Below are 25,228 nucleotides of genomic sequence, written 5' to 3'. Positions count from 1 at the left end.
GCCAGTCACCATTTTGAATCAAGGAGGTGGACTGAAACAGGACTTCGGCATAATTTTGCATGGTTTGGGAGATAGGTTTGCATGCCTCGTGATATCATTGCCAAACTCAGCATGAGGGTTCCTAAGGTGGGGGCAGCAGCCTTCATCTATGTTTGGATGCCAGCTGCCACACTGAATCAAAATGGCAGACCAAAACATGACTTTGGTGTGACTTCAACAGACTGAAGCTCACAAATAGCTCTTAAAATATTGCTGTCTTTCCCCCCTATGAATTTCTGGGCACTTCCTCTTAGTATAGGCAACAACTGATTTATGCACATCTAATTGACATGTCTCTGCTCATGCCCACATCATGTCAACCTGGAAATGGCTGGAAAAGGGGGTGGAACAGTGGGGGCAAAATGGGGCAGAACAGGACAAAACGTGGTGGTGTGGGCTTATGTGCGCTTCACTGTTGCACGCAGGGGCCAGGAGTGGAACTGCCATACAAAATGGTTGCAACGTGCATAGTGGATAAGACCTAGAGGAGCAGGAGTGGATTCGAGTTATATGGCGCATTGAGCGAGAATAAAATCCCCCCACCCCCAAAAAATAATTTCTTGCTTTCACAATAATTCCTTTTGGTGTCCCCCCTCCCACTAGGTACCTGTCTAAATATAGGTTTTCAGTGGGTTTTATAGGGGTACCCAAGGGTATACAGTACCGGCACCTCCCACCTCCCTCATGTTAAAAGTGTGGCACTTACTGTAATAACTTTAGGGCGAGTACCAGCAACCTCCCCCCACCTAAAAAAAGCACTGGAATACCAGAAATTCCTATTTCACCTTGAAAGAACATCAGGTTTTCCAGAATCACACGGACGTTTCCCATGTGTGAAACCAGAGCAATCCCAGGAGAAGAATCTTTATTTGCATCTGGCATATAAATAAAATGTATTGAATTGGTAAAAACTTCCATTTATAGAAAATACATTTTGGGGGTTTACATCAACAATCAAATAAAAGATCTTATTCTAATTCAAAAAAATGCACTGTATTTTCTTCTTCTTTTTTATTTTGTGCCCCCCACCCCTCGGACTCCTGTGCGGGGTGGGGAGCGCCAAAGCACTGCCCTACATCCTTTGCGGGTGGGAGGCCAGAGTTCAAATCCCCAACTCAGCCACGAAGCTGTGACCTTGGGGGCCTGGTCACTCACTCACGCTCAGCCTAGCCTCCCTCACGGGGTTGTTGTGTGACTAAAATAAGGAGGAGGAGGAGAGGAACTCCGTGCGCCACCTTGAGCTCCTGGGAGGAAAGGAAATAATGAAGCGAAGCGATGCGCGTTTTCATGCTTTCATCGTTAACGGGCTCCGGGAGGCTGCTGCGTCCCCTGTGCCTTTACCCTGAGGAGTAAATCCCACTGAACTCCGCGGCCGCCAGGTGAGCAGGCGCGAGCATCCCTGCGGCCGACGCGGCCGACCTTCCACCCTCCGCCCCCGCCATCTCCTCCTCCTCCTCCTCCTCTTCGCCCCGGTAGCGGAAGCTCTTCTGTCGGCTTCGCGCTGCCGCCATCTCGGCAGCAGGAGGAGGAGGAGGAGGAGGCGGCGGCGGAGGAGGAGGGGTTGGCGCGGGCAGCGGCTCTGCCTGGTCAGGCGGGGCGGGAAGCGGAAGGAGGGACACCCGGCGCGGCCTGTAAGTTACCCCCGCGAGGCCCGAGGCCTCGCCGTTGCCCCGGCGATGAGGCCGGGCCCTCCGGGAGAGGGTGGGAGGAGGGCTCTCTAGGTCCAAGGCTGACGCGGGAGGAAAAACGGGTTCCCCCCCCCCCCTTCCTACCCCCCATTTCCAAAATAACGAAATTTCAGCCTTGGGGCTCCCCGCCATGGCGAGCTGGGAGAGGCGGCCCTTCTTGAGAAATCAAATCTTAAAAGCGGGGCTTATCAGGCTGGTCTCGATAAGCTAGGGGCTGCACGGGGGAGGTCCTTGAGAAATAATAAGAATTAATAATAAAAATAATGACGCATAAAGGGCTTTTCCCCCCTGTCTGACAAACCGGGTAGTGGTTTGGTGGTGGTGGGGAATTGTAATGTAATGTAAGGATTTTCAGCCTTGGGGTCCTGTCCATACCAAGAGGTTGAGGAAAATCCTTGCAAAATTACTACAAAGGGTGGTTTTGCTTTATGGGGAGCTGGGGCGTGGCTTGGGAGGGGGGCCCTTGTGAAATCGTTATTATCATATAATAAATTCCCTAGTAAGTTGGGGAGCTGCTTGGAGGGGTAATCACAAAGTTATTATTAAGGAGGGATTTTTCAGGTCTCGTCATGCCAAGTTGGGGACAGCGGGGGGGGGGGGGGGGGCAGGTGGAGGATACTTGTCAAACTATTGTTGTTATTAAGAGGGACCCTTACCCACATCACTGTTCTGCTACAAAACCAACTTGTGATGAGGGGTTCTTTATTTGGTACTGTACATTGACACTTATTTCTTTTTCTTTCAAATGCTAGCCTCTCTTATTCCTCCTCCTTCTCCCCCACTTTGCCATAGGATCACCTTTCCACCTTAATCTACAGCCTCTGGTTTTACTTGTCAAATCTACTCTGTGTATTTAGAGTACATGATTTCCCAAACCTCCAAAAATAAATAAGTAAGGGTGCTGGGAATTGTAAGGGTAAATATTCAAAGTCATGTGCTTTAAATGTATGGTGTGGGATATGACTACTTACTGCCACTCAAATGGTGATAATTATTTGGGGGTGGTTTATTCCTCTGTCCATATAATAGCAACTGGGGCATGTGTGCTTCAAATGCTAGTCTACTCTCAGTCATTGGGCTAAGGGTGATTACAGTGGTACCTCGGGTTAAGTACTTAATTCGTTCCGGAGGTCCGTTCTTAACTTGAAATTGTTCTTAACCTGAAGCACCACTTTAGCTAATGGGGCCTCCTGCTGCCGTGCCACCGGAGCACGATTTCTGTTCTCATCCTGAAGCAAAGTTCTTAACCCGAGGTACTATTTCTGTGTTAGCGGAGTCTGTAACCTGAAGCGTATGTAACCCGAGGTACCACTGTATTTCCAATTGCACTATGTACAGTGGGATTAAGACAATCTGTTTCCATCTTGTATGTGGGATAGAGGAGTGGCGACACCGTTGCATGTTAAGTGTGGACAATTTAAACAAGGGGTACTGAAGCCTCCCATTTTGGGTAGCTGGATTTTTAAGGTGGTGTTATTTTTCAAGTAGGTTGAGACTTCCTTGGTTTGATGAAGATGATTAAGGCCAACCTATCAACCTGGAACTGAGGCTCAGTTGTAATCTTTTCCTCCTCCCCTGGAACAGGTTAATGAGACTACCGGGTGTGGACAGCGAATGACATACTGTCATTGAGCAATTCAGGACACACCTGGTTGTATTTTGTGGACCTCCCTTGCCTTTAAAAAGCTAGCCTGGCATTCTCAGTGGATTATTCTTTATGCAATTGTACTCAAAATAACCCTCATGGAGCAAAAACTTGTCTATCTGGACCAAAATGAATTATGGGCAAGAGTAGCAGCCCCCATTAATTTTCCTTTTCCAAGAAAAAGACCTCTCACCCTAGTGGGAATTCTCCTCGCAATCCCATATATAGTTTCTGCTCCTTCTCTCTCTCAACCCAGCTCAATATCATTCAAAGCGTGGACAGAATGTTGCCTTCGTAGGGTCCTCTACACCAGTGTTTCCCAACCTTTGGTCTCCAGCTGTTTTTGGACTACAACTCCCATCATCCCTAGCTACAAGACCAGTGGTCAGGGATGATGGGAATTGTAGTCCAAAAACAGCTGGAGACCAAAGGTTGGGAAACACTGCTCTACACCTTGGCCCACAATCACTGTTGCCACTGCAGCCTCCTTCAAACACTGTTTATGTGACTTTGTGTCTGTGGCAAGATTGCTTGTGCTTAGTCCAGGCTCATAAAGTGTAAGCAGGGAACTGTGAGCAGAGTTCACTATGAGAAAATGATTGGCAGCAAAGTGAATCTCTTGTGTTTTGGTGGGGTGAGCATTTTCCACAACTGGTTTGCCATGGGGGACCCAGGCTAGAAATGAGCAGATTTGCTGGTGCCATAATGGTTGTATGGGCTTGTTTTATGTGGCCAGAAGAGAGATAGTTAAGGGAAAGTGTAACTGCCATGCAGTTTGTTTATCCCCTGATGGCCCTCAAGCAAACAGAAATTATAATACCTGAACTCATAGCTTAGCAGTAAATGCTCTTGGCTGGAAAAAGTACTGCAGTTCTGTAATGGTCTTACACACTGTTTCTCCTTAACCTGCCTGCTTAAGGGGCAGTACAGCCAACCAGAGAAGTGGCATGGTACTTTTTCCACCTGAAACTTCCCACATCCAATAGCAGGGCACCATCTGACAACCAAGCTGCAAAGGCATGTGACTGTTAGTTGGCCCATGTTCAGGAGATCTCGTTCCCATACTTGTTTTATTTTATATTCTTTATTGATTCTATATGGTGTTTCTTGCTTGGCAGGGGGTTGGATTCGATGGCCCTTGTGGTCTCTTCCAACTCTATGATTCTATGATTCTATGAAATACAAAAAAACCCCAAAACCTACATAATTACAAGTGCACAGGGTAAGATAAGACACAAAAAAGAAAATAAAAGAAATAGGACCCGTGTAGAAAACAAAACAGAGCAAAACAAAATTGTATACCAAAGTAAGTCCTTTGGAATTAAGTTTTGTATCAAAAGTAAGGCCTTTGGAATTCGGTTTTTAATGTTTTTGGATTTTAACAAATTGTATGTACATTTTTTTTTTTGCTTGCTTGTGAATAGTTTTGTGTTTTTTAAAAAGTGGGAAGCAATATTATATCATTTAATTATTTATTTATTGGATTTCTTCCAAGCCTTGAACAATAATTGCCCCAGGGCAGAGTACAGCAATATAGAAATGCAATAGTAAAATCAGTTACAGCAGTTTGCAGTCAGAAGAATACAATGGTATACATACCAAATCTATACAGTGTCAAAGGCTAGAGTAAAGAGGTGTGATGTCAGCATGTGGATGCTAGACACACCTCTGTGGGGAAGGAATTCCACTGTTTGGTGGCTGCCACACAGAGCATATTCAAACGTAATAAAGCTAAACCCTCTGAGAGTTACTTTGGGAGTGGACTCTATTGCGGTCTTCCTGTTCTCCCTGCTCCCCAATACTTTGGTTTTGTAACTGCTGTGTGAAAGGTACTGGCATCTGATCCTTGACGCCCGCCTGGAAAGAGAAACAGGCCTCTTGTGCTTTCAGCACTGTAGCCTTTGTAACACTTTTGGATTCATTCATTTTTTAAAACTCAGGGACAAAGTTATTACTGGGAAATACTGGTCTTTAGGCACCTTGGTCCCATGCCCATCTGCTCAGAAGTAAATCCTGTTGAGTTAAATGTGGCTTAATCCTAGAACTGTCGGCATAGAGTTTACCCCTTAATGGTTTTTCTCAGTACTTTTTTTCTTTTATGGGACTTGGGATTCTTGATACTTTGTTTCCCAGGCCATCCAGAAGTCTAATATCAGATAAGACCTTGGTTGCATCCGCGCCATACATTTAAAGCACTCCTATACCACTTTAACAGTCCTGACTTCCCCCAAAGAGTTGTAGAAACTGTTGTTTGTTTAGTGTGCTGAGAGTTGTTAGGAAACCCCGAAAGCTACAGTTCTCAGGATTCTTTGCAGGAAGCCATGACTGTTAAATTGGTGTAAGAGTGCTTTATTGATAGTATGAATGGGACCCTTATTATAATTAGTGTTTCCTCCAGAGATGATACACAGACATGTGAAACTACCTTATTACTGAGTCAGATCATTATTGATCTACCCTGAAAGCAGTTCAAAGGTCTCAGGCAGAAGTCCCCCTTATCCCTGTTTTCCTGAGAATTTTTAAAGCGGATATGCCAAGGAGTGAAGTGGGGTTCATGGGGATCATTTGCATACATATCATGCGCTTTACCATTGAGTAATGGTCTGCTAATAGGTACGCAGGTGGCGCTGTGGGTTAAAGCCTCAGCGCCTAGGGCTGCCGATCGAAAGGTCGGCGGTTCGAATCCCTACAGCGGGGTGCGCTCCCGCTGCTCGGTCCCAGCGCCTGCCAACCTAGCAGTTCGAAAGCACCTCCGGGTGCAAGTAGATAAATAGGGACCGCTTACCAGCGGGAAGGTAAACGGCGTTTCCGTGTGCGGCTCTGGCTCTGGCTCTGGCCAGAGCAGCGATGTCACGCTGGCCACGTGACCCGGAAGTGTCTCCGGACAGCGCTGGCCCCTGGCCTCTTAAGTGAGATGGGCGCACAACCCCAGAGTCTGTCAAGACTGGCCCATACGGGCAGGGGTACCTTTACCTTTACCTTTAATAGGTGAGCTCCTTTTTCCATTATGGAGATCAGTCGGAGTGATTTACAGACCACTTAGGGCCTACCTGCTGGACGAAAACAGTCCAGCTGCACTGTGTGTTGAAAGCTTATTATAGCTGACTTCACAGCGAAATCAGAGATAGGTATTTTCGTGGCTGTTAGTGGTCACGCCAGGGCTAGCCCACCCATAAGACAAGGTGAGGCGACTGCCTCAGGCGGCGGGATTCACTGGACCAGCAGATCCAGATCTCAGTCTTTCTTCCTGCCTTGCTCCTGATGTAGATCTTCCCTCACCCATTCTTCCCTGGTGGCAAAGGAGGACCCATTTTGGGATCCGCCTGAGGTGCCAAAATGTCTTGGTTTGGCCCTAGGTCACATCCTGTAATAGTGAAGTCAGGTGGTAAGTATTGATAGGATTTGAGCTAAAATGGGGGCCAATGAGAAATAAGGGAGACCCCTGATAAATACAAAGTTGGGTGTGGGGAAAGCAGAATGCCCCATGGGAGTCCTTTGGGGCATTCTGCTTTCCCCACACCCAACTTTGTATTTATCAGGGGTCTTGTTTCCAACAGCACACAGCCATGTGCCTCTCTGGATACTCAGAAGTTGGACACTGTCCTGAAGGCCTAATATTCAGGGCCGTATTTCCTCTGTACATAGCGGTATTGCAAATAGGTGCTACAACAAAATGTCAGTGTATCCTCACCTCCTAGCAAAAGTGCTCCTGTTTAAGGTATCGGCCACTCAGCCATCTTGTCTTTGCAATACCGCTATGTACAGAGGAAATACGGCCCTGAATATTAGGCCTTCAGGACAGTGTCCAACTTCTGAGTATCCAGAGAGGCACATGGCTGTGTGCTGTTGGAAACAAAGTGCTGGAGGACTAGATGGACCTTTGCTCTAATCCAGCAGGGCAATCCTTGCATCCCTACGGAGTCGTTTCCTGATTGCTTCATTCAGCATGCCATAGTACTAGTGATATGAGCTAACTTTTGCCTTCCACCAACTTCATCTAGGATGGAAAATGTATTTGACCACCCAACAAGGTATTAGCCAGCTGCTTCCCCTCATGACACCCTGGAGCTCCTGCCATTGAAACCAAGGTGGTTACTGGGAAGGTGCCTTCTAGGTGGAATGTTTGTGGAATGCTGCTCGCCTTGTGTCTTTGTTACATATCTTTAGTTGCTAGGCAAAAAATATTCTTTTCCCAGGCCTTTGGCTACTTAAATAATCCATGGCCTTTTAAATGGGGCAGGGAGGGGTATAGTTTTGGTTTGTTATTATATGTATTTTTGTGTTTTTATATTGTAAACCACCCTGTGATCTTTGGTTGAAGGGTGGTATAAACATTTAATTAATAACCCCAATAATAACAGTTCTGTAGTCATAAATCTTTTCAGATCTGGGACCCACTTTTAACTCAAACATGAATTTGCGGACCCACTTCATAATTTTTTTACCATGTATTTTTATGGCGGCAATACTGTTGTTGAGACCCACCTTAGGTTAGGCTGCAACCCAGTAGTTGGTTCCGGAACCCATCAGTTGAAAACCAGTGTTCTGAGATGATGTCTGTGCGCTTGTGGAATTTTCTCCCCCAGGGAAGTTTCCTTGGCACCTCCTTAAGTGTCCTTTTTGGCAGCAGACAAAGACCTTTGTAATATCTTCCTGGGCTTTTAAGCCCTCAGTTTAACCTGTGCTATACCCTTCTTTCCTCCCTGCTTTATTTCATTTGTTGTTTTACTGCGTATTTTATTATTCTGCCTATTATTGTTTTAAACCACCCTGAAAATATTTGTGTTGAATGGTAGTGTCTAAATTCTATTAAAATTACGTAATATGCATGACATGTTGAGCAGCTGGGGTGGATTTATTTTTGGTCATGTTGGTCAGCCCCTGCTCTGCCACACGGGTAGGGAAGCCCCAGCCTGCAAGCCAGATGTGCCTTAGAGGCACCCAACCTCTCCACACACCCCATAGCAATTGGATTTTTTAAAAAGAAAAGCTTGTCTCTATCATTCAGGTTTTTTAAACGCCTAATTGGGGTAGAGAGGCTTGGGAGTCATAGTTGCAACCTCTTAAGTAACCCCCCCTCCATAGCACTTAAGCTTGGGAAACAGTCTCTCATTAGCTCTAAGAGTATATTATGATCCTTGTATCTTCAGTAGAACTGTGCAACTTGGAAGTGTTTGTGAATTTCCTTGTTAATATGGTGAAATGATTAACTACTTGTTTATCTTTAGGCCAACCTCTCCCAATTGTGAGAGATACTTTTTTTCATGGCATCTCTTCCTCTTGCTTTTTCTGATCCAGTTTCCTCCTCCTGTAAGCACTTAATGCTGTGGCTGTATGCTCCTGCTCTGTAGCTCTGAGAGTAGAATTGCACTCTTGCTTAGAGCATAGCCCCGCCTCCTGTAGAAATGGCCAACCAGGAAGTTGTACCAAGTGATCCTTTTGATGATGTGGCACAGCAGCTACTGTGGAGATACTTAGAATTGCACAAAGTGCTGTTCCCCCTTCCGTCATAAATCAAGAGAACCAATGGGTCTGCATTTTGCTCACATGCTTACTCTGTGTCACAGAATTGTGCTGAGTTGTGAACAGGAGATGGAAGCCAGGCAAAGATTTCAGATTTGGGTATCTTTCCTCCCCTTTTCAATGAAAGTGGAACTCTGCATTTGAAATGGCAGGCAGAACATGGTACATCAGACCGCAGAGCCACCGTGTTTTGTTTTTATTTTGTATTTTTATGCTGTGAACTGCCCTGAGATCGTCAGATAAAGGGTGGTACACAAATGTAATAGATAATAATAATAGAAGGGGATTAAACAAATTCAGGTGTAGTATAGTAGGAGATGAGGACCTTGGGAGACCAGGGTTCAAATCCTCACTTAGCCATCAAACTCAGTGGGTGACCTTGGACCAGTCACAGTCTATCTCAGTCTAATCTACTGCACAGGGTTGTTGGGAGGATGAAAATGTGGAGGAATGTAAGAAAATCCTAGATGGCACTAGCCCACCTAGTCCAGCAGCCTGTTCTCACAGTGCCTGTCAGAAACTGGCAAGCAGGACCTAATAGCACTCTCCCCTCCTGTGGCTTCCAGCAGCTGGTATTCAGAAATATTACTGCCTCCAACCATAGAGGCAGAGCTTAGCCGTTGTGACTTGTAGCTACTGCCTTTACCTCCATGAATTTTTCCAATCCTCTTTTAAAGTCAACCAAGTAGGTTACCATCACTGCCCTTTCTGGGAGCAAACTCCATAGTTTAATAACTGTACGCTGCATGAAGAAGTCCTTCCTTTTATCTGTCCTGAATCTTGGCACAAGAGTATTATGCCAAAGCTCAGTTACGTTAATGTTCTTGCTTTTGTTTCCACAGCAACAATGTCAGAAGGGGACAGTACTGGCGAGTCCATTCATGGCAAACCTTCAGTGGTCTTTAGATTTTTCACAAGACTTGGACAGGTTAGTTTCACATCAGGGGCTGAGAGATGCATAAATAAAATCAAAGGAGTTATCACTCAGGGTAGTTTAAAGCTGCAACTTACAGAAAGGAACTGCAGCCAGATCTCTCACCTTCTACTTGCCCATAGGAGCGGTGGTAGAGGCATCAGGTATCTGGGGAACTCTTGACTGGGAGCACTCAAATTGCACTGTGTGCACATTCAAGATTGCACTCTCCATGCAGTCAGTCCTGCAGATAGTTCTGTATTTTTGAGTCCTGTTGAACTCAATGAGACGACCATGTGTGAAACGTTTGCCCTGCTCCAACATTGTTGGGCTACAGCTCCCATCATCCCTGACCATTGACAATGCCGATGGGAGCTGGAGCCCCAAAACTGGCTCCCAACAGAATATTAAAAACACGATAAAACATCAAACATTAAAAACTTTCCTAAACAGTATACAGGATCGCTGCTGTAATTGTTAGCTATACAATGCTTTTGTAATAGCTTGCAGTCATTTGAAAGGTGATATGCTGTTATTATTAGCAACTTGATGAATATCCTAATACTGCATTTTTTCTAGATTTATCAGTCCTGGTTAGACAAATCTACTCCTTATACTGCAGTGCGATGGGTTGCAACGCTGGGTTTAAGTTTTATCTACATGATAAGAGTTTATCTACTGCAGGTAAGAGGACTGAGCACCATTTGCTGATCCTTCCGCATGTGTGTGGAGTCACTCTGTTTATTGTTGGTTCAAAGATATTTATGTTTGATGGAAGCAACAGTTTTTACTTCCTTTACATACCTTTAACGAGAGATACTGAATTACATGTGATGTGCAAGATAATTGTCTGCACAAATGAAATGTCACAGAACTAATATGAGTAGCATTGAAAAATATTTGATTCAGAAGATAATAGTACTGATCTGATTATTGAAGCAGTATCTTATCATGATAAATAATGAACATAATAAACCTCCTGTTAGTTTTTTGTAAGGAAAAAATGGTAATCTGAAAGCACTTCTGTGATTCTGTTTTTGTGTCTGTTTGGGTATAACCAGTGTTAAGGGTTTTCTTCAGGGCTGGAGAACCTGTGGCTTTCCAGATGTTGCTGGATTACAGTTCCCATCATCTCTTAGCATTGACCACTTTAACGAGGGTTGATGGGAGGTGGAGTTCAACAACATCTGGAGGACCAGATTACTGCAACAGTATATGCACCTGGGAGCAAGTGCCATCAAACTCAGTAGGTAAATTTACACCAGTAGATTGTTCCATTGTTATCTGTATTTATGCCAATTGAAAAATCACCTTATGAGCTGGAACATTGGAATCATTTCAGATTATTTTGAGAAGCTGGCCTCCTGCCACCCTCCCACCCCACCTTCTGATTATTTATTTTAGCAGTGTCCCTGTTTGTCTGCTTGCCCTTGTTTAGATTAAAACCTCTAAGCTGCAGGGAAAAATAAATTCATCCGACTGTAACAAAGTGGAGGAACAAGCACCATAAGAGAATAGCAGATTTCTGTTTGGATTGCTTTTGAGCCCCTCCAATTTAGCCTTAAGATGCATCTACATTGGGAAATCTTCAGGCTCAGGGTGTGCTTGTTCATTACATTCGTTCCCCACACACTTGCATCTTTATTTGCTCCTACTTTATTAAGATCTCTGCCACCCCCCTAAACATCCTGCTACTCTTTTATCTCTCATTTCCCTTTTGCTCTCATGCTGTTTTCTTCTTAGTATGCTTTATTCCTTGCTTCTAGTTGATTTAGGCAGCTTCAAACACCTTTGATCATTGGTTATGTTTACTGGGTGTGGTAGGAACAGCATCAGGGGATGGACAGACAGGTGCCCAATCATTTGCTCTGGATATGCTTTACATTATTCATTTACTATATACTGCTGAGCCCTACCATTTCAGACTAGCCAACACGGTGCCCCCCAGATTTTTTTTGGACTACAGCCCCCATCATGCTGGCTGGGGCTGATACGGGTTATAGTTGACAATATTTGGGGAGCACTATGTTGGCTACCCCCAACAACCCCCTCATATAGTCAAGTATTGCAGATTGTGCGCAAGCAGTTTTGTGTAGGTAGGTAGGTGTTTCTGTACTTAGAGCCATGTCCTCATTTGACATTTTCTTCTTCCTTCCCCTTCCTAGGGTTGGTACATCGTGACATATGCCTTGGGCATCTACCACCTAAACCTTTTCATAGCTTTCTTGTCGCCAAAGGTAGATCCCTCTCTAATGGAGGACTCAGGTATAAAGAACGTCACTAGTCCTGCTTTTCTCTTGCGCGGGTGTTGGTTGTCGCATGAACTTATTACATATCAGATGTGGGGAAGCCTTTTTAGCCTGAGGACCACATGCCAGTGCTTGGCAGGGCTATAGGCAAAAGTTGGGAGAGCAACAAATGTCTATTTCACCTTTTCCATAACAGGCTAGTTTCTGTACGCACTCACATTACATTAGTTATGCTTCATCCAGGCAAGAACGAAGCATCAGAAGGCTTCAAGGACACATTCCAGTCTGGGAAAAACACACAAGGCGGGCAGGGTGTGTGTGCAAAGCAGGGCTGGTGAGCAATGTAGCTTGGGGAGAGTCCTGAGAATCAGATGGAGAGGCTTGGAGGTTTCTGCTTATCCACTATGAGAAAAGGATGCTAAACCTGATATGTGTACACACACGCACGCACACACACACCTAGAACATATTGGGGATTTAGGCACAGCTTAGTATGTTTTAAGCTGCACCTGCTATCTATGGGTATGAAGAGTGCTGGACTTTAGTGTGGAGTGCCAACCACTTCTCAACTTTATTGAGTGGACAGACTCCCAATTATCCCACAGAAAACTGTCTTTTGTAGTGTTATAACACTGTATGTTTGCTTGTGGCCCTGTGTGGATTTTCATAGCAAGAGCAACTGACTCCTGTAAGGTTTGAATGTAAGAGTTCAACCAGTGCCAGTCACATCCTGTGGATTGCATGGCACATAACTGAATATGACACATTCTAGGAGTTTAGTGATTTCGTTTTTAGATCCTAGGATAAACATATAAATGATGTATTAGAAATGCTGACAGAGTTTTGACAGAGCCAGAGTTAGAATCCCTGATTTTGTATTACTTCCTTCACTTTCCTGTGGATTAAAAGACCTCCCCTCCAAATGAGACTGGAATGACATTGCTTTCACGTTTCATACTTTGTGGAGATCTGTGCTGCAATTTCTCTTGCACGTAACAGCCCTTTGATCACCTGTTAGTAATTTTTTGTTTCCTTGTACACTTATAATGGGTGATTTGTCTCTAGCACAGTCATTCATACCTGCTCTAAGTATGGTAGTAGTAACAGAGGGAGCCTCCTTACATCAGATAAGGCTGTCCATTGAGCGCAGTATTGTCTAACCTGATTGGCAGCGCCGGTCCAAGTTCTCCGGCAGAGGCCTCTCCAAACATCTGCTACTGACCTTTGTTAATTGGGCATGCCAAGGGTTGAACCTATAAGAGTTAAATGCAGAAGAAAGCAGTTCCTAAGACTTTGCATTTCCTCCTCTTCTCAGATGAGGGTCCTTCATTACCTACAAAACAAAATGAGGAGTTTCGGCCCTTCATTCGAAGGCTGCCAGAGTTCAAATTCTGGTGAGTACGTTTTAATAGCAATGCAGAAGGATTCAAGTCCCTGATCCTTCGTCTTTCCTGTTCTCCTGCCTCTCATAGGTATGCCTTCTCTTTGGCCTCAAGCTTGTGCCTCCTTCCTTACACTGTGTACTTAACAGTTGCCCAGTTGCCACCTCCCCCAAATCTCTGGCCTTCTAGTGCCTTTTCAGTATTAGCCACCTCTTCCACATGATAGGTATGCTTGATTTGAAGGCTCAACTCAGGCGTCACAAGTCCAAATATCCATCAGTATTGCATTGAGCCTTAGTCTTAACCATAACATAAATCACAGGAGGGAGGGATGGAGGAAAGGGGGCAGGGAGGAAAAGCTGCAAACTCTGGTATTAAACCTAGGTTAGACCAGCTGAAATGGAAACAGTTCAGCTAGCCTGGTGACAGCTACAAGAAGGGTCCAAAGACAGCTGGTCCCTCTGCGGAAGTGATAGAATCATCTTTTCTGCCTCTTAAGGCATCATAAGAGAACCTTCTGCTGTGAGGTGCAGGATAGCAATGCTGAGGAAGAGGTGGAAATAGTCTTTTATGGCTTAGATGTCAGGAATGTTGCTGTGGGCTTGGTCCTCCTTCCCACTCTTCTCCTAGGCAAGTTTCTCCCTTGGCTTCATGGTTTTCTATAACCATTATTTGCTGTGGAACAGCAAAGTATCACAAGAGCCTTGATTTCCAAGGATGATCAGAAGCCTCTTTTTGCAGACTGTGATGCAGATGTTAGCACTAACCATGAATTGCAGATTCAGGTGTCACAGCAAACTGGTCAGGGAAAACCAGGAAGTGGTGGGGAGAATGCTGGAGATCAGGAATGGTATGTGAATTGGGCATTAATGTCCTTAAAAGAATTTTAGTACACAGTCAACCTAACTGCAACTATCTTTTCCTTCCAAGGCACTCTGCTACTAAAGGCATCCTTGTCGCAATGACATGTACATTCTTTGAGGCTTTCAATGTTCCAGTTTTTTGGCCAATTCTTGTGATGTACTTCATTATGCTTTTCTGCATCACAATGAAAAGGCAAATCAAGGTAAGAATCTAACCAAGTCGTTCTTTTTTCCAGGTTGTGGATTCTCCTAAACATGAGAGAGGGAGGGATTGCCCCAACATAATGGCAATATCACTGGCTATGTTGTAGCTCAAAAATTGCTAGTGGTGGTGGTTTTTTTGAAAGACCCCCATAGTTGGAGTAGAGTTTGAGGGTTTGTCTAACACTGATGAGGGTAGTCTGGGGGCTGTTCCCAATGTGACCTCCTTCCAAAAGCATCATTTTTTTAAAAGGAAAAAAATGACTTCTTTGGATCCCCTGCTGTGATACTTGAACGCAAAAAACATTTTAGTGGACATCCAGCTTTAAAAGAAAATGCTAATTGCTCCCATAGGCTCCCCCTCTTAATAGTGATGTCCCCCCCCCCCCGCAAGGCCTTAATGTTTTTAAAAAAATAAGTGGGTTGTATCCAATTAAGTATTACTAAGAGTAGAGCCAATGGGGCATGGGTGGCGCTGTGGTCTAAACCACAGAGCCTAGGGCTTGCCGATCGGAAGGTCGGCGGTTCGAATCCCCGCAATGGGGTGAGCTCCCGTTGCTCGGTCTCTGCTCCTACCAACCTAGCAGTTCAAAAGGACATCAAAGTGCAAGTAGATAAATAGGTACCGCTCCGGCGGGAAGGTAAATGGCGTTTCCGTGTGCTGCTCTGGTTTGCCAGAAGTGGCTTAGTCATGCTGGCCACGTGACCCGGAAGCTGTATGCCGACTCCCTCGGCTAGTAAAGTGAGATAAGTGCTGCAAACCCAGAGTCGTCTGCGACTGGACCTAACGGTCAGGGGTCCCTTTACCCTTTACCTTTAAGAGTAGAGCCATTGAAATTAATGAATCTAAGTTAGTCATGTCCATTAGCTTCAATGGATCTACTTTAGGTAAGACGGGTATTGGTACAACCCATTGTTCTTGGTCACACCCACTTTTGATATGTGGCCCACAAAGCGTTGTCCACAGCCCTAAGTCCCTCCAAAAAGGATAGCCGCTGCTGTTCAAACACATGAGCACATTCAGGTGTTTGAGGCGGAGTGGGCAGAGGGAGGGGAGTGCCATGGGTGTGTTCTAAAAACCTGTGTTTTTCTTTCCCTTCTGTTGCAGCATATGATAAAATATCGATATATACCCTTCACACATGGCAAGAGGAAATACAAAGGGAAGGAAGATGTGGGGAAGACCTTTGCTAGCTAGAAATTATACTGAGCCTGCTGACCAACTCCCTTCATTACAATTAAAAGTCCAGTTTTGAGCCATTGTAATGATGCCTCTTTCCTTCATACCAAGTCATCAGTAATAACGAGGGTGGGGACTAAGAAGTTGTATTTCTCCCCCCGCCCCCTGCAGTTCATTGAGCGTCAGGCTCCCCGCCCCCTCCCCCCCTAGCAAGAGAATATCAGCCATATCATCTTGTTATTCTTTGGATATAAGTTATGTCCAAGGGCTGCTTCTGCCCCCCCCCCCTTTCTGTTGTTGCACAACAGGAGTCATCCCATGTTCTCAAAACATCTCATAGGAAGTACACGCTACTGGTTCCAGCTCCTTGGAAGTGCAGGATTTGAGTGGCAATTTCACAAGTTTCTGGTGCACATTTAGCAAGACAGAGTAATAAGAGAAGGTAGAACATTCATTTCAAGCCCCCTCCTCACAAAAGTATAGCCTAGTGTGGAACAGGGGAGTTCCCACAACTGTATTTATTTATTTTTGGGTCCTTTGTGTTGATCTAGTCCAGAATGCATCCTGGTACATTGTTGAAATGCTTTGTGCATCCACAGAGGAAGATGAGACACAGTGATAATGTTTTCTGCTTTGTAATGTCCCAGGTTTTGACTAACAGGCTGTTTACAGGACCTCTGGTGATATTACTTAAGAGGGAAACTTGTGAACGTTGAAATAAGCCTACCCTGAGTTTTTTATTTTCAAAGTGGAAAAGGAATTAATTGATTTAGCATTTACGGTGGAAAGGCTGATTTCTTTTTGGCTCTTTCATAATGGCTCACTATTATTCTTAATCATGTTTTTGGGGGCCAGGGTTTGCTGGAGGTCTGGAATTAAATTTATAAAAAAATATTATGTGGAGAGTATTTTGACACGTTTTATTTGATACTTAAAAAAACTTTTTAAGTTTGCTTCATGTAGCCCTCTCCAAGGTACATATACACCGGCCATGGCAGACCGAGACTTTGTGGGTTTTAACACAGCTTTTAATTTTCTATGGAGAAAAATATAGAAATAAATGATCTGCATGTAAAACTTTTTCAATGTGATACAGCTATAAACAATTTTATTAAGTGACTTTTTAAAATTCCAAACTTTATTAAAAGACAGTGTCCCTTTCTTGGGTTCAGTAGTCTTTATAACAACCAATGTAAGGTACTAAGTGTTAACATTTTTTCCTTTTTCTCTAAACGTTATGTTGTATCCAAAGTACTATGTAGAACAGAACCTTGAAAATAATGGGTGTGAGTACTACTTAAGTTACTAATTTCAGTGGGTCTACTCAGAGTAGCATTAACATTGGATGCAACCCATTCTATTTAAATATTTTGGAATAATGTATCTGAACTCTAGCTGTTCGAAAACAGTCCTTTGCATTACTGTGCAAACCATAGCTGCTCATGATGCAGTCGAAAAGGAAATTTTCACTCTGTATTGGGCGGACTTGTGATAAGTGTAAAATATCCTGTGCCATGTGAATTGGATCGCTCCACTTTCAGCAGTATGGAAAAAAATCTGTGTTGCCCTCACACCCCAATGTTCTTAGAAGTCAGTCATAGGGGGATCTGTTTACATTTCTAAACAATACTATGAAAAATATTGTACAAGGGACCAGAGGTATTACAGAAGAAAATTGCAATGAATAATCCTGATCCTTACCACTGTGCATAGAAGCAAGTTCCAGTGATATCAATTGGGCTTTAATATCTGTTAGTATATGTGTTAATAAAATGGTATGGAGCTGGGGCAGTAGCTAGAAAAGTAGACTAAGTAAATTTGTCAGAGGTTAATTCATGCTCTCCTCTGTATCAGACCTCAGCTGCATTACTCTAGGACTAAAACGTCACAGTGTAGAAGGGCAGACACATATCCTCCCCTATGTGGAAACGTGTTCACACCAGCTCTAGCTGTGTGGTGCAGCTTCTACTGTATATTCCTTCTGCCAAGGGTGGCAAACCAGTAGTCCTACAGGTGTTGTTGGTCCACAACTCCCTTGCTCTCCGACTATTAGCCATGCATGCCAGGCCTGATGGGAGATGGTCCAGCAACAGCCGGTAGAGGCACTCTATTGGCTACTTTTGCCTTATATACCCACCGTACAAGATTTCCCCAATCTCTGCCAAACTGAATTTCTGACAGTCGCTGCACTGTTGGGCGCTCTTTCCAACTTAGAACTTCAGCTTTATATTTTAAAAAAACTAACCAACAGCTCTAGTTTATTAGGCATAGGGGATTTTAGCAGCACACAAACTCAAAATTAATTTCCATATGCATGCCCTAGTATCTTTTGGAATGGTAAAATGTTCTTATTAAGTTACTACCTCTCAGAGAATGTAGTTTCCCATAAGAATAGCCCGGCTGAATCAGGTCATAGACCCATCAAGTCCAGCATTCTGCTCCCAGGGGCCAACCAGATGCCTCTGGGAGGCCTGTAAGCAGGACCTGAAGGCAAGTGCACGCTCCCCTCCATTTTCCAGTGACTTGTATTGAGAAACATACTGCCTCCACTCACAGAGGCAGAATATAAGCATTGTGGCTAGTAGCCATTGATAGCCTTATTCCCCATGGATTTGTCTTAATTCTTTTTTAAAGCGGCCCAAATTGCTGGCCATCACTGCCTCTTTTGGGAGCAAATTCCAAAGTATTAACTTTCTGCTGTGTGAAGAAGTATTTTCTTTTATCCCGACCCCCCCCCCATTCAGCTTCATCAATGTCAACGAGTTACAGTGTCATGAGAACACTACTGGTAGGTCTAGCAGATGCCTGCCAACGCTTAAAAGGGTTATACCAGAATTTAGGTAGATTTGTGTGCTTTGTTCTACAAAGAAAGAGGTCAATACCAGAAGTTTGTTTTGTAAGATGACAAGTTCGTATCTCCTTGTACAGGCAGTGCAACTCAAGTGTTAAGCTGCTCAGTTTTATCACAGCAATTTAATATCATAATATCAAAATAAAGTCTTACACTTGGTCAAAAGCTGTAGTATTTTTGTTGGTGCCTAACACTTTGCAATCTAACAGCCGCACAGGTGGCTGTTATCGATAGTGTTGCAGATAAATCAGCTTCTGCGGATGGAATTTCTCTCTGCACAGTGGGCACTCAGCCTGCAGGAGGGGAAAAATAAATATCTTAACTAAACATCTCCCAGTACCCAGTTTGTAAGTCTTTTTCCAGCTAGCTTTTTCTGACAGTTACCTGTTTGCACACCCTAAGTTCTCTACAAATGGAACCACGGGCCTTCCCTCAGTACCAGGGGCTTTTGATGTTATGTAGAACTCTTACAGGCATAGAGCTATATTTATAGACAGGATTGTGTAGATGCTGTGGAAGTGCAGAAGAGCTACATGCTGTGGTATCTAGAGCTGCTATTTAAAACATTTCTAACCTGCCCTTCATTGCAATGTGATATCAATGAAGAGTTTGAGGTGCTAGAGTCAATTCTACAACAGTAAACCAGTTCTTAAAAACTAATAGGAACTAACCCTCAGTCTAGTCATTTTGAGTCCATCTGTTGAACTGCAGCTCCCATTATCCCTGACTATTGGCCATGTTGGCTGGGGCTGCTGGACTCCCAACAACATCTGGAAGACATCAGGCTCCTCGTCCCCGAATTAAGGAATTGTCTTAACAGATTATCAACTAGACTCAGATAATGCAAGTGCATATTGGCACCTGCTAGAATTGAAAGTTGATAACTCAAATCACATGCAGTTTCCTCCTTTGGTAAGACATTGGTAAGAATTAAACCAAGAAGCTATTTCAGGGAACCCACTTCTTTGGCTTGTCTTTTCCTACAGCTCTCATTTCCACTGCGAAAAGGAAACCTGACAGGACTTGGCTTTTGTTTTAAGAGTTCAGCAGCCTAGGAGGGGGTCTGTGTTTACCTTGGTGTTGCACCACTCAGTGATGCATTCCCAGCAGAAGAGGTGTCCACACGGAGTGGCTGTAGCATGGCGGCGTTCTTCTAAGCACAGAATGCAGCGAGAGCTTCGGCCAAGGAACTTCTCCTCAGGCTGGATTCTGAGGGAGGACAAAGTCAGGCACAAGTGCTCTTCAGATTAATGTCCCAAGGGAGATGATGCTTCTGCTGCCAAGGTTCTAGCATATGACGCCATCAGGAAAAACTTAGCTTTGTAACAGGGTTATAGCCAATGCTAGTCCTACTCAGAGTAGACATGAAAGAAAGTGACGTTACTAACATGGGTCTATTTCAGGTCATCTACTCTTGAGTAAACGTTTGCACCCATTTTTAAAAAAGATTACGCCCCTAGCCCTCATACTTTTGACTGCTGTTCCTGGGTAGTACTGCTTTCTGCCTAAAAATAAAGGTGTGGGGAAATGATCTTCAAAGTTACTTAGCAAGTTCCAACAAGACGCAAAGCCACCCAACAAGAGTTATTTTTCCAAGGTAGGGGTAGGCATACTGTTCTTGGTTTTTTGGTTCTCTTTTTTCTTTTTTAAATAATTTTTATTAACAGGCCAATCACATCACATTATTCAAATCACATTAGTTCCAAATTATACTGCCAGATTTTAAATTTTGTTGAGGGTACCCATACATCAAGTTCCGCACGAGTCCAAAATTCTGGATAACTCCAGGCATCACTTATTTTACTGCTTTAATTAGACAGTTCTATCCAGTTCAATCCGGATAGTCCTTTATTACTTTCTTTCTCATCTTGTTGTTATCATATATTCCTTTCTTTGCGATCTCTGATGATTCTCACAAGCAGATTGAAAACTGGCATCTCTGTGTGGGTTTTGTACTCTTCAAAGACCATATCGCTCAGGGACAGCCTCTGTTCAACGCTTCCATAAACAAAGTTAATCTTCGGTCTGTCCTTTATTTTTTCTCAGGCTAGCCAAATAAATAAATCGGGGAGCTCTGTCAGGTCAAACTTGCATTCCAACACTCCTTCTCTTTCGAACGATCCTGATCGTCCTCCCCCTGTCCTCCTTTCTCCGGCAAGCCTGTCTTGGCGAGACGCCATTGTTTAACTGCGCCATAAAAATTTTCCTCTTTCTCACCGTTCACTAGTCTTCTCTCCTGTTGTAATCCATCCCACACAGTTCTTAAAATCCTGCTTATGATTAGTAAAAACACGATGATCTTATTTCTTTCTGGGGTGAAGGGTTATTAATATCGCATCGTGCAAAAAAAAAAAAAAAAAGAGGTTTTTCCTCTACCCCCCCTCGTTCCAAACATACAGTCTCCTAGTGGTGATTCATCAGAAGATTTACTTATCCATCCGTCACTCCCAGTCACAGAGATCCATTAATCAGCAGTCTTATCTGTCGAGCTTTACTTGATGTATGTGCTTCAGCTTCATTTCCAATCGTATGTTTCCAATTATAATTCCGAGCTGAAGCAACCAGCACACGCTAATTGGAATCGGCGTCAGGAAGATCTGACTTCACCGAGGGCTCGTGCCAAGTGTTCGGCACCCCCATCTCTCGGATCAGGGGGTGCATTGTGAACACCGCTGGCAAGACAGGGCCCCCCCACCTCCTGGGGGGGTGGGAAGGCTGCATACTTCCCATAGCAGCCCCTTAATTACCTCGTATGGGTAAGAGAGATGTTATTGTCGGCCATTTTCCAACGTGCCACCTGGTGGCCCCCTTTGGTTCATTTTTTTCCTTCTTTTCCCAATATATCACCCTCTGCCATTTAAGTACCGAGAATTCCATGTACTGAAAGCCCAATGTTTGCAAGCACAATATAACCAACCCATTCAAATTACACAATTCATTTTAACCAGACCAATTACACACTGAGTTGGTTATGCAGTTCTGATGCCAGGACATAGTTTTAGCCATTCTTAACACCTGTTGATTGTCAAGCACCATATTAAGTCAATCTAGGTTTTTGAACACAGCTCAGATGCCACTGCATGCGCCCCCGCTCTTCATTCCAGCTAATAATACTACATAGTTCAAGAACATTGGCAGGAACCTTTTTCATGCTGCAGGCCGCGTTCCCTTCAAGGCTACTTTCCAAGGGCTGTGGGCCAGTGGTGCACAGGGACACAGGCAAAGGTGTATGAACAAATACATACATTAACACTGGGTGCAAAGCAGCAGCAGTGAAGGCTGTAGCCTGGGCACAATTTTGACAGCCAGAGAGGGGCCTGAATATTTGATCCCCAGGCCTGAGGCTCCCAGGCATCTACGCCACCCCCTGTAAGCATCTGGTAAGCAAAATGCCACTAGCGTACCTTGGGTAGGAGAGGTTACGGTGCACCTTCCATTCTTGTCTTGCCCTCTGCCTCTGTTGGAAGCTGTATGCATGGATACCAACTGTTAGTGCCAGGTGCAGCACTGAAAGGATCCCAAGAAGCCTGTAACTTGACCGAACATGCTGGTTGTCTCCATCTAATCCCGCATAGCGCAGCTGGGAGGGGGGGAGACACAAAACCACTACTTGATATTGATGCATTTTATGTGATCTGTGAAGGAACCTAGAGAACTGCAGTGTGATGGCTATTTGAAGTACAGATTTTGTTTAGAAAGAATGGAAACCAGCCCACTTGACTTTTGAATCTTGAACTGCATACAGAACAGAATACCATGCTGGTATTGGTGACAGTAGCCCTCCTCTAGAACAGCAGTGGGAACCTATGGCTCTCCAGATGTTGAACTCCCATCTCTCATCAGCCCCAGCAAGCATGGCCAGTGGTCAGGGATGACAGGGAGTTGTGGTGGGTCACAGGCTCCACATCCCTGAGCTATGGCAATACATACAATTCCAAATTGATCACAAGGAGGGGATCCATACAAAGAAGTAATATGGCACCATAGATATTTAGGGATAGAGTGGATTCCTAGTCTTCATTATATTCCTGTTGTACATGTGACAGTGTTAACAAGTAACAGAAAATCAGGGTGCTGAGAGACAGAAACTGGATGGCAGCCCAAACTTAAGGTTCTATCAGACCAAGTCCTATGCAGGAGAGACCCATCCGAAATTACTAACTAACTTGGGTCCCTTAATCTCAGTACGTATACTTTGGGAATGACCAGCATTGGATATACCCCTTGGTTCCGTTTGCTATTCCCCACTCCTGTCCCAATGCCAGGGATGGAAATGAGAGCTGCCCACAGTAAACAGTGCCAAAATATGGGATTTTAGTGTACTACACACAGAACATCAAAGGGCTATCAAATACCTTCTACTTACATATGTGATCCCTGCCATCCTTTTAGATAGGTGGTAGAAAATGCCATTCATATAGAAGATGGCCAGGTGCAGCCTACGAAGGAGTGGAATGCCTTGCCTGAGAAAATGGACAACCTGACAGAGCATCTTCCTCTGCTGCTCTGTTAATCTGCTAAGCCATTTCTGTAACCAACGCCACAAGAAAGTCCTTCCCCACAACCCACGCAAATGTCTGCTTTGCAAAGTCCTCATCTCATCGGGCTCTGTCTGAAGTTCATGTTCCAGGTGTATTAATCCTTTGTCTAACAAGTAAGGGAAGACAGTGTGCAAAGAAATCAGGACAGCCCGTCGAAGTACTGAAGGAACTCTCTTCTGTGATGGGTCTACTTGGATAATATTGACATATTCTTCACCAAGAGTTTGGTAACCTAAAGAATATTTTAAACAAACAAGCAAACAAAAATAGAGAAGGCAATCCTGAAAATCTGATCAGTTTAATGTTAAGCGTAAAATGGCAGCACATTTAGTCAGAGCACCAAGCACAGAACAATTTAGGGGGTGAAATACCTGAAAGGGTTGTGAGTGTGAAATATGCTATATCAGCAAACAGCTCAATTTCCTTCTGCCACTCCAACCAAATTCTAGCACCTAGAGAGCCAGAGCAAATGACAGTGTTAGAGAACAAAGTGAACAGAGATGCCCCGCCAAATAATTTGACTTCAATATGAGTTGAAAAAGAAATTACACCATTTTCATAGGTCAAATAATAAAACATTACGAAAGTTAAAAAATTAAGAACTGAGATTTACTAAGTAACCAGTGTCTTTTGTGCAGATACAACTTCTAGAGAGGTAGAACGTTATGGCCTAAGCTTTTGTGGAGTAAACAGATGCATGAAGTGTAATCCACAGGCACATACTGTATACCCACACTAGCAATGCAAGAAGCAAAGATAATTTACACTTCAAGCTAGATTGTATGCAAGATATGCACTGCAACTCAATGGTTGCAGGATAAGCAAAGATGTTTGCAATTTTCAGATTACAGACTATTGATACGGTCCTCTCTCAAGTCTCAATCACCTTTATCCATCAATAAAAGAACAGAAGAGCCTGCTAAATCAGGTCAATGACTCATCTAGTCCAGGATCCCATTCTCAGAGTGGCCACCAGATACCTCAGTGGCAAACCCGGAAGCGGGACCTGGGCACAATTCCTTCCTGTAATTGCCAGCAGCTGGTATTCAGAGGCATTACTGCCTCAGACTGTAGAGGCAGCCATTATGACCAGTAGCCTTCATATGGCTTTCTCCTCCATGAATTTGCCTATTCCTTTTTAAAGCCATCCAGGGTGGTGGCCATCACTGCCTCCTGCAGCAGCGAGTTCGACAGTTAAACTAGGCATTGTGTTACGCAAACTGAGGCACTCTGCCAATGAATCCTCTGGCGCCTTCACCAAAGGTGTCTTCTCCTGCCATTGGTGAAAGGAGCGTCAGTTCTTACCTGCGGTGATCTCAGCCCAGGAGAGCTATGGGAAGCCACGACTAATAATGCTGGGCTAGATGGGCCAATACCCTGACCTGATATAAAGCTGCTTTTTACATTTCCAAGTTCATCCCCCACCCCACCCCTCTTCTCTCTCTCTCTCTCTCTCTCTCTCTCTCTCTCTCACACACACACACACACAAATGACTCAGATATTGTATCCAGTGTGGCTTGGGGTTCGGACTAGGACGTGGGAGACCAGGGTTCGAATCCCGGCCCTTAGCCAATGAAGCTCACTGGGCGACCTTGGGGTCGGACACTGCCTCTTAGCCTAACCTACCTCACAGGGTTGTTGTGAGGACAAAATGGAGAGAAGGAGAACCATGCTCCTTGGTGGAAAAAGTGGGATATAAAGCGCAATGAAAGAAAGAGAAAGAATAAAAAAGTTCCGGTATATGGGCTTCTTGTCTTGCAAAGCGGTTCAGAGGATGCAATTCTGCCCGGGGTGATGACGGCTCCTCACCTGCCAGGCCCCCCAAGGCAGCCCCAGCCCCGCTCCTCAGCGCCCCTCGATAGAGCTCGTCCTTCTGGGCGGACCGAACGAGTCGTGCGGGCCCGGCTTCTACCGCTGCCGGCGACATCGTTGCAAAGGCGAGAAGGGTGCCTGTTCTGCCCGAGCTGCTTCCGCAAACAGATGCTTCGCGCGGCGCACGCATTTATACGTCATCAAGCCGCTCCACGAACGAGAAAGAGTGTTGGAGTTGCGCATAGAGAGATAGGAAAGTGTAGAGTGATGCTCACTAGAGGATCTTCCGGGATAAAGGGAACATTCCGCCGTAATTTCGGAAAACGTGCGCCTTTTAGAG

The 25,228-nt window shown here is 44.5% G+C and overlaps 2 protein-coding genes across 3 annotated transcripts; one reads left to right on the top strand and one right to left on the bottom strand.

The window, feature by feature from the left end:
• The first annotated feature begins 1,493 nt into the window (after positions 1-1,493).
• Positions 1,494-15,769, top strand: RER1 (retention in endoplasmic reticulum sorting receptor 1). Its single transcript, XM_079987334.1, has 7 exons — positions 1,494-1,670; positions 9,738-9,823; positions 10,388-10,492; positions 11,974-12,073; positions 13,373-13,451; positions 14,370-14,505; positions 15,612-15,769. Exons 2-7 carry the CDS (start codon positions 9,743-9,745, stop codon positions 15,699-15,701), a joined length of 591 nt encoding a protein of 196 aa, XP_079843460.1. The 5' UTR covers positions 1,494-1,670; positions 9,738-9,742; the 3' UTR covers positions 15,702-15,769.
• On the bottom strand, positions 13,076-25,077 carry PEX10 (peroxisomal biogenesis factor 10). Of its 2 annotated transcripts, XR_013841608.1 has the most exons (7): positions 24,886-25,077; positions 23,447-23,527; positions 22,901-23,307; positions 21,939-22,114; positions 19,608-19,743; positions 18,688-18,827; positions 13,076-13,310 (listed from the first exon to the last, which is right to left on the bottom strand). XR_013841608.1 is itself a non-coding variant. In XM_079987198.1 (6 exons), the coding sequence occupies exons 1-6, from the start codon at positions 25,001-25,003 to the stop codon at positions 18,759-18,761; spliced, it is 987 nt and encodes a 328-aa protein (XP_079843324.1). In that variant the 5' UTR covers positions 25,004-25,076; the 3' UTR covers positions 18,638-18,758. The 2 variants fall into 2 exon arrangements, 1 of the variants encoding a protein (XP_079843324.1); XM_079987198.1 differs by lacking the exon at positions 13,076-13,310 and having other exon boundaries at positions 18,638-18,827; positions 24,886-25,076.
• Positions 25,078-25,228: the final 151 nt, after the last annotated feature.

The sequence above is a fragment of the Podarcis cretensis genome, assembly GCF_951804945.1.
Source record: "Podarcis cretensis genome assembly, chromosome: 8".
Taxonomy (NCBI): Eukaryota; Metazoa; Chordata; class Lepidosauria; order Squamata; family Lacertidae; genus Podarcis; species Podarcis cretensis.
The sequence above is the reverse complement of the archived record's forward strand: the minus strand, read 5'-3'. Positions and strand labels throughout refer to the sequence as shown.

Excerpts from the sequence above, each read along its gene's own strand:
- RER1 (XM_079987334.1), top strand. The coding sequence starts at position 9,743 with ATGTCAGAAGGGGACAGTACTGGCGAGTCCATTCATGGCAAACCTTCA. Across the intron at positions 9,824-10,387 it reads TTTTCACAAGACTTGGACAG|ATTTATCAGTCCTGGTTAGA; the intron begins GTTAGTTTCACA and ends CATTTTTTCTAG. Across the intron at positions 10,493-11,973 it reads TAAGAGTTTATCTACTGCAG|GGTTGGTACATCGTGACATA; the intron begins GTAAGAGGACTG and ends TCCCCTTCCTAG.
- PEX10 (XM_079987198.1), bottom strand. The coding sequence starts at position 25,003 with ATGTCGCCGGCAGCGGTAGAAGCCGGGCCCGCACGACTCGTTCGGTCC. Across the intron at positions 19,744-21,938 it reads CGTAACCTCTCCTACCCAAG|AATCCAGCCTGAGGAGAAGT; the intron begins GTACGCTAGTGG and ends GTCCTCCCTCAG. Across the intron at positions 18,828-19,607 it reads CTGAGTGGTGCAACACCAAG|GCTGAGTGCCCACTGTGCAG; the intron begins GTAAACACAGAC and ends CCCCTCCTGCAG.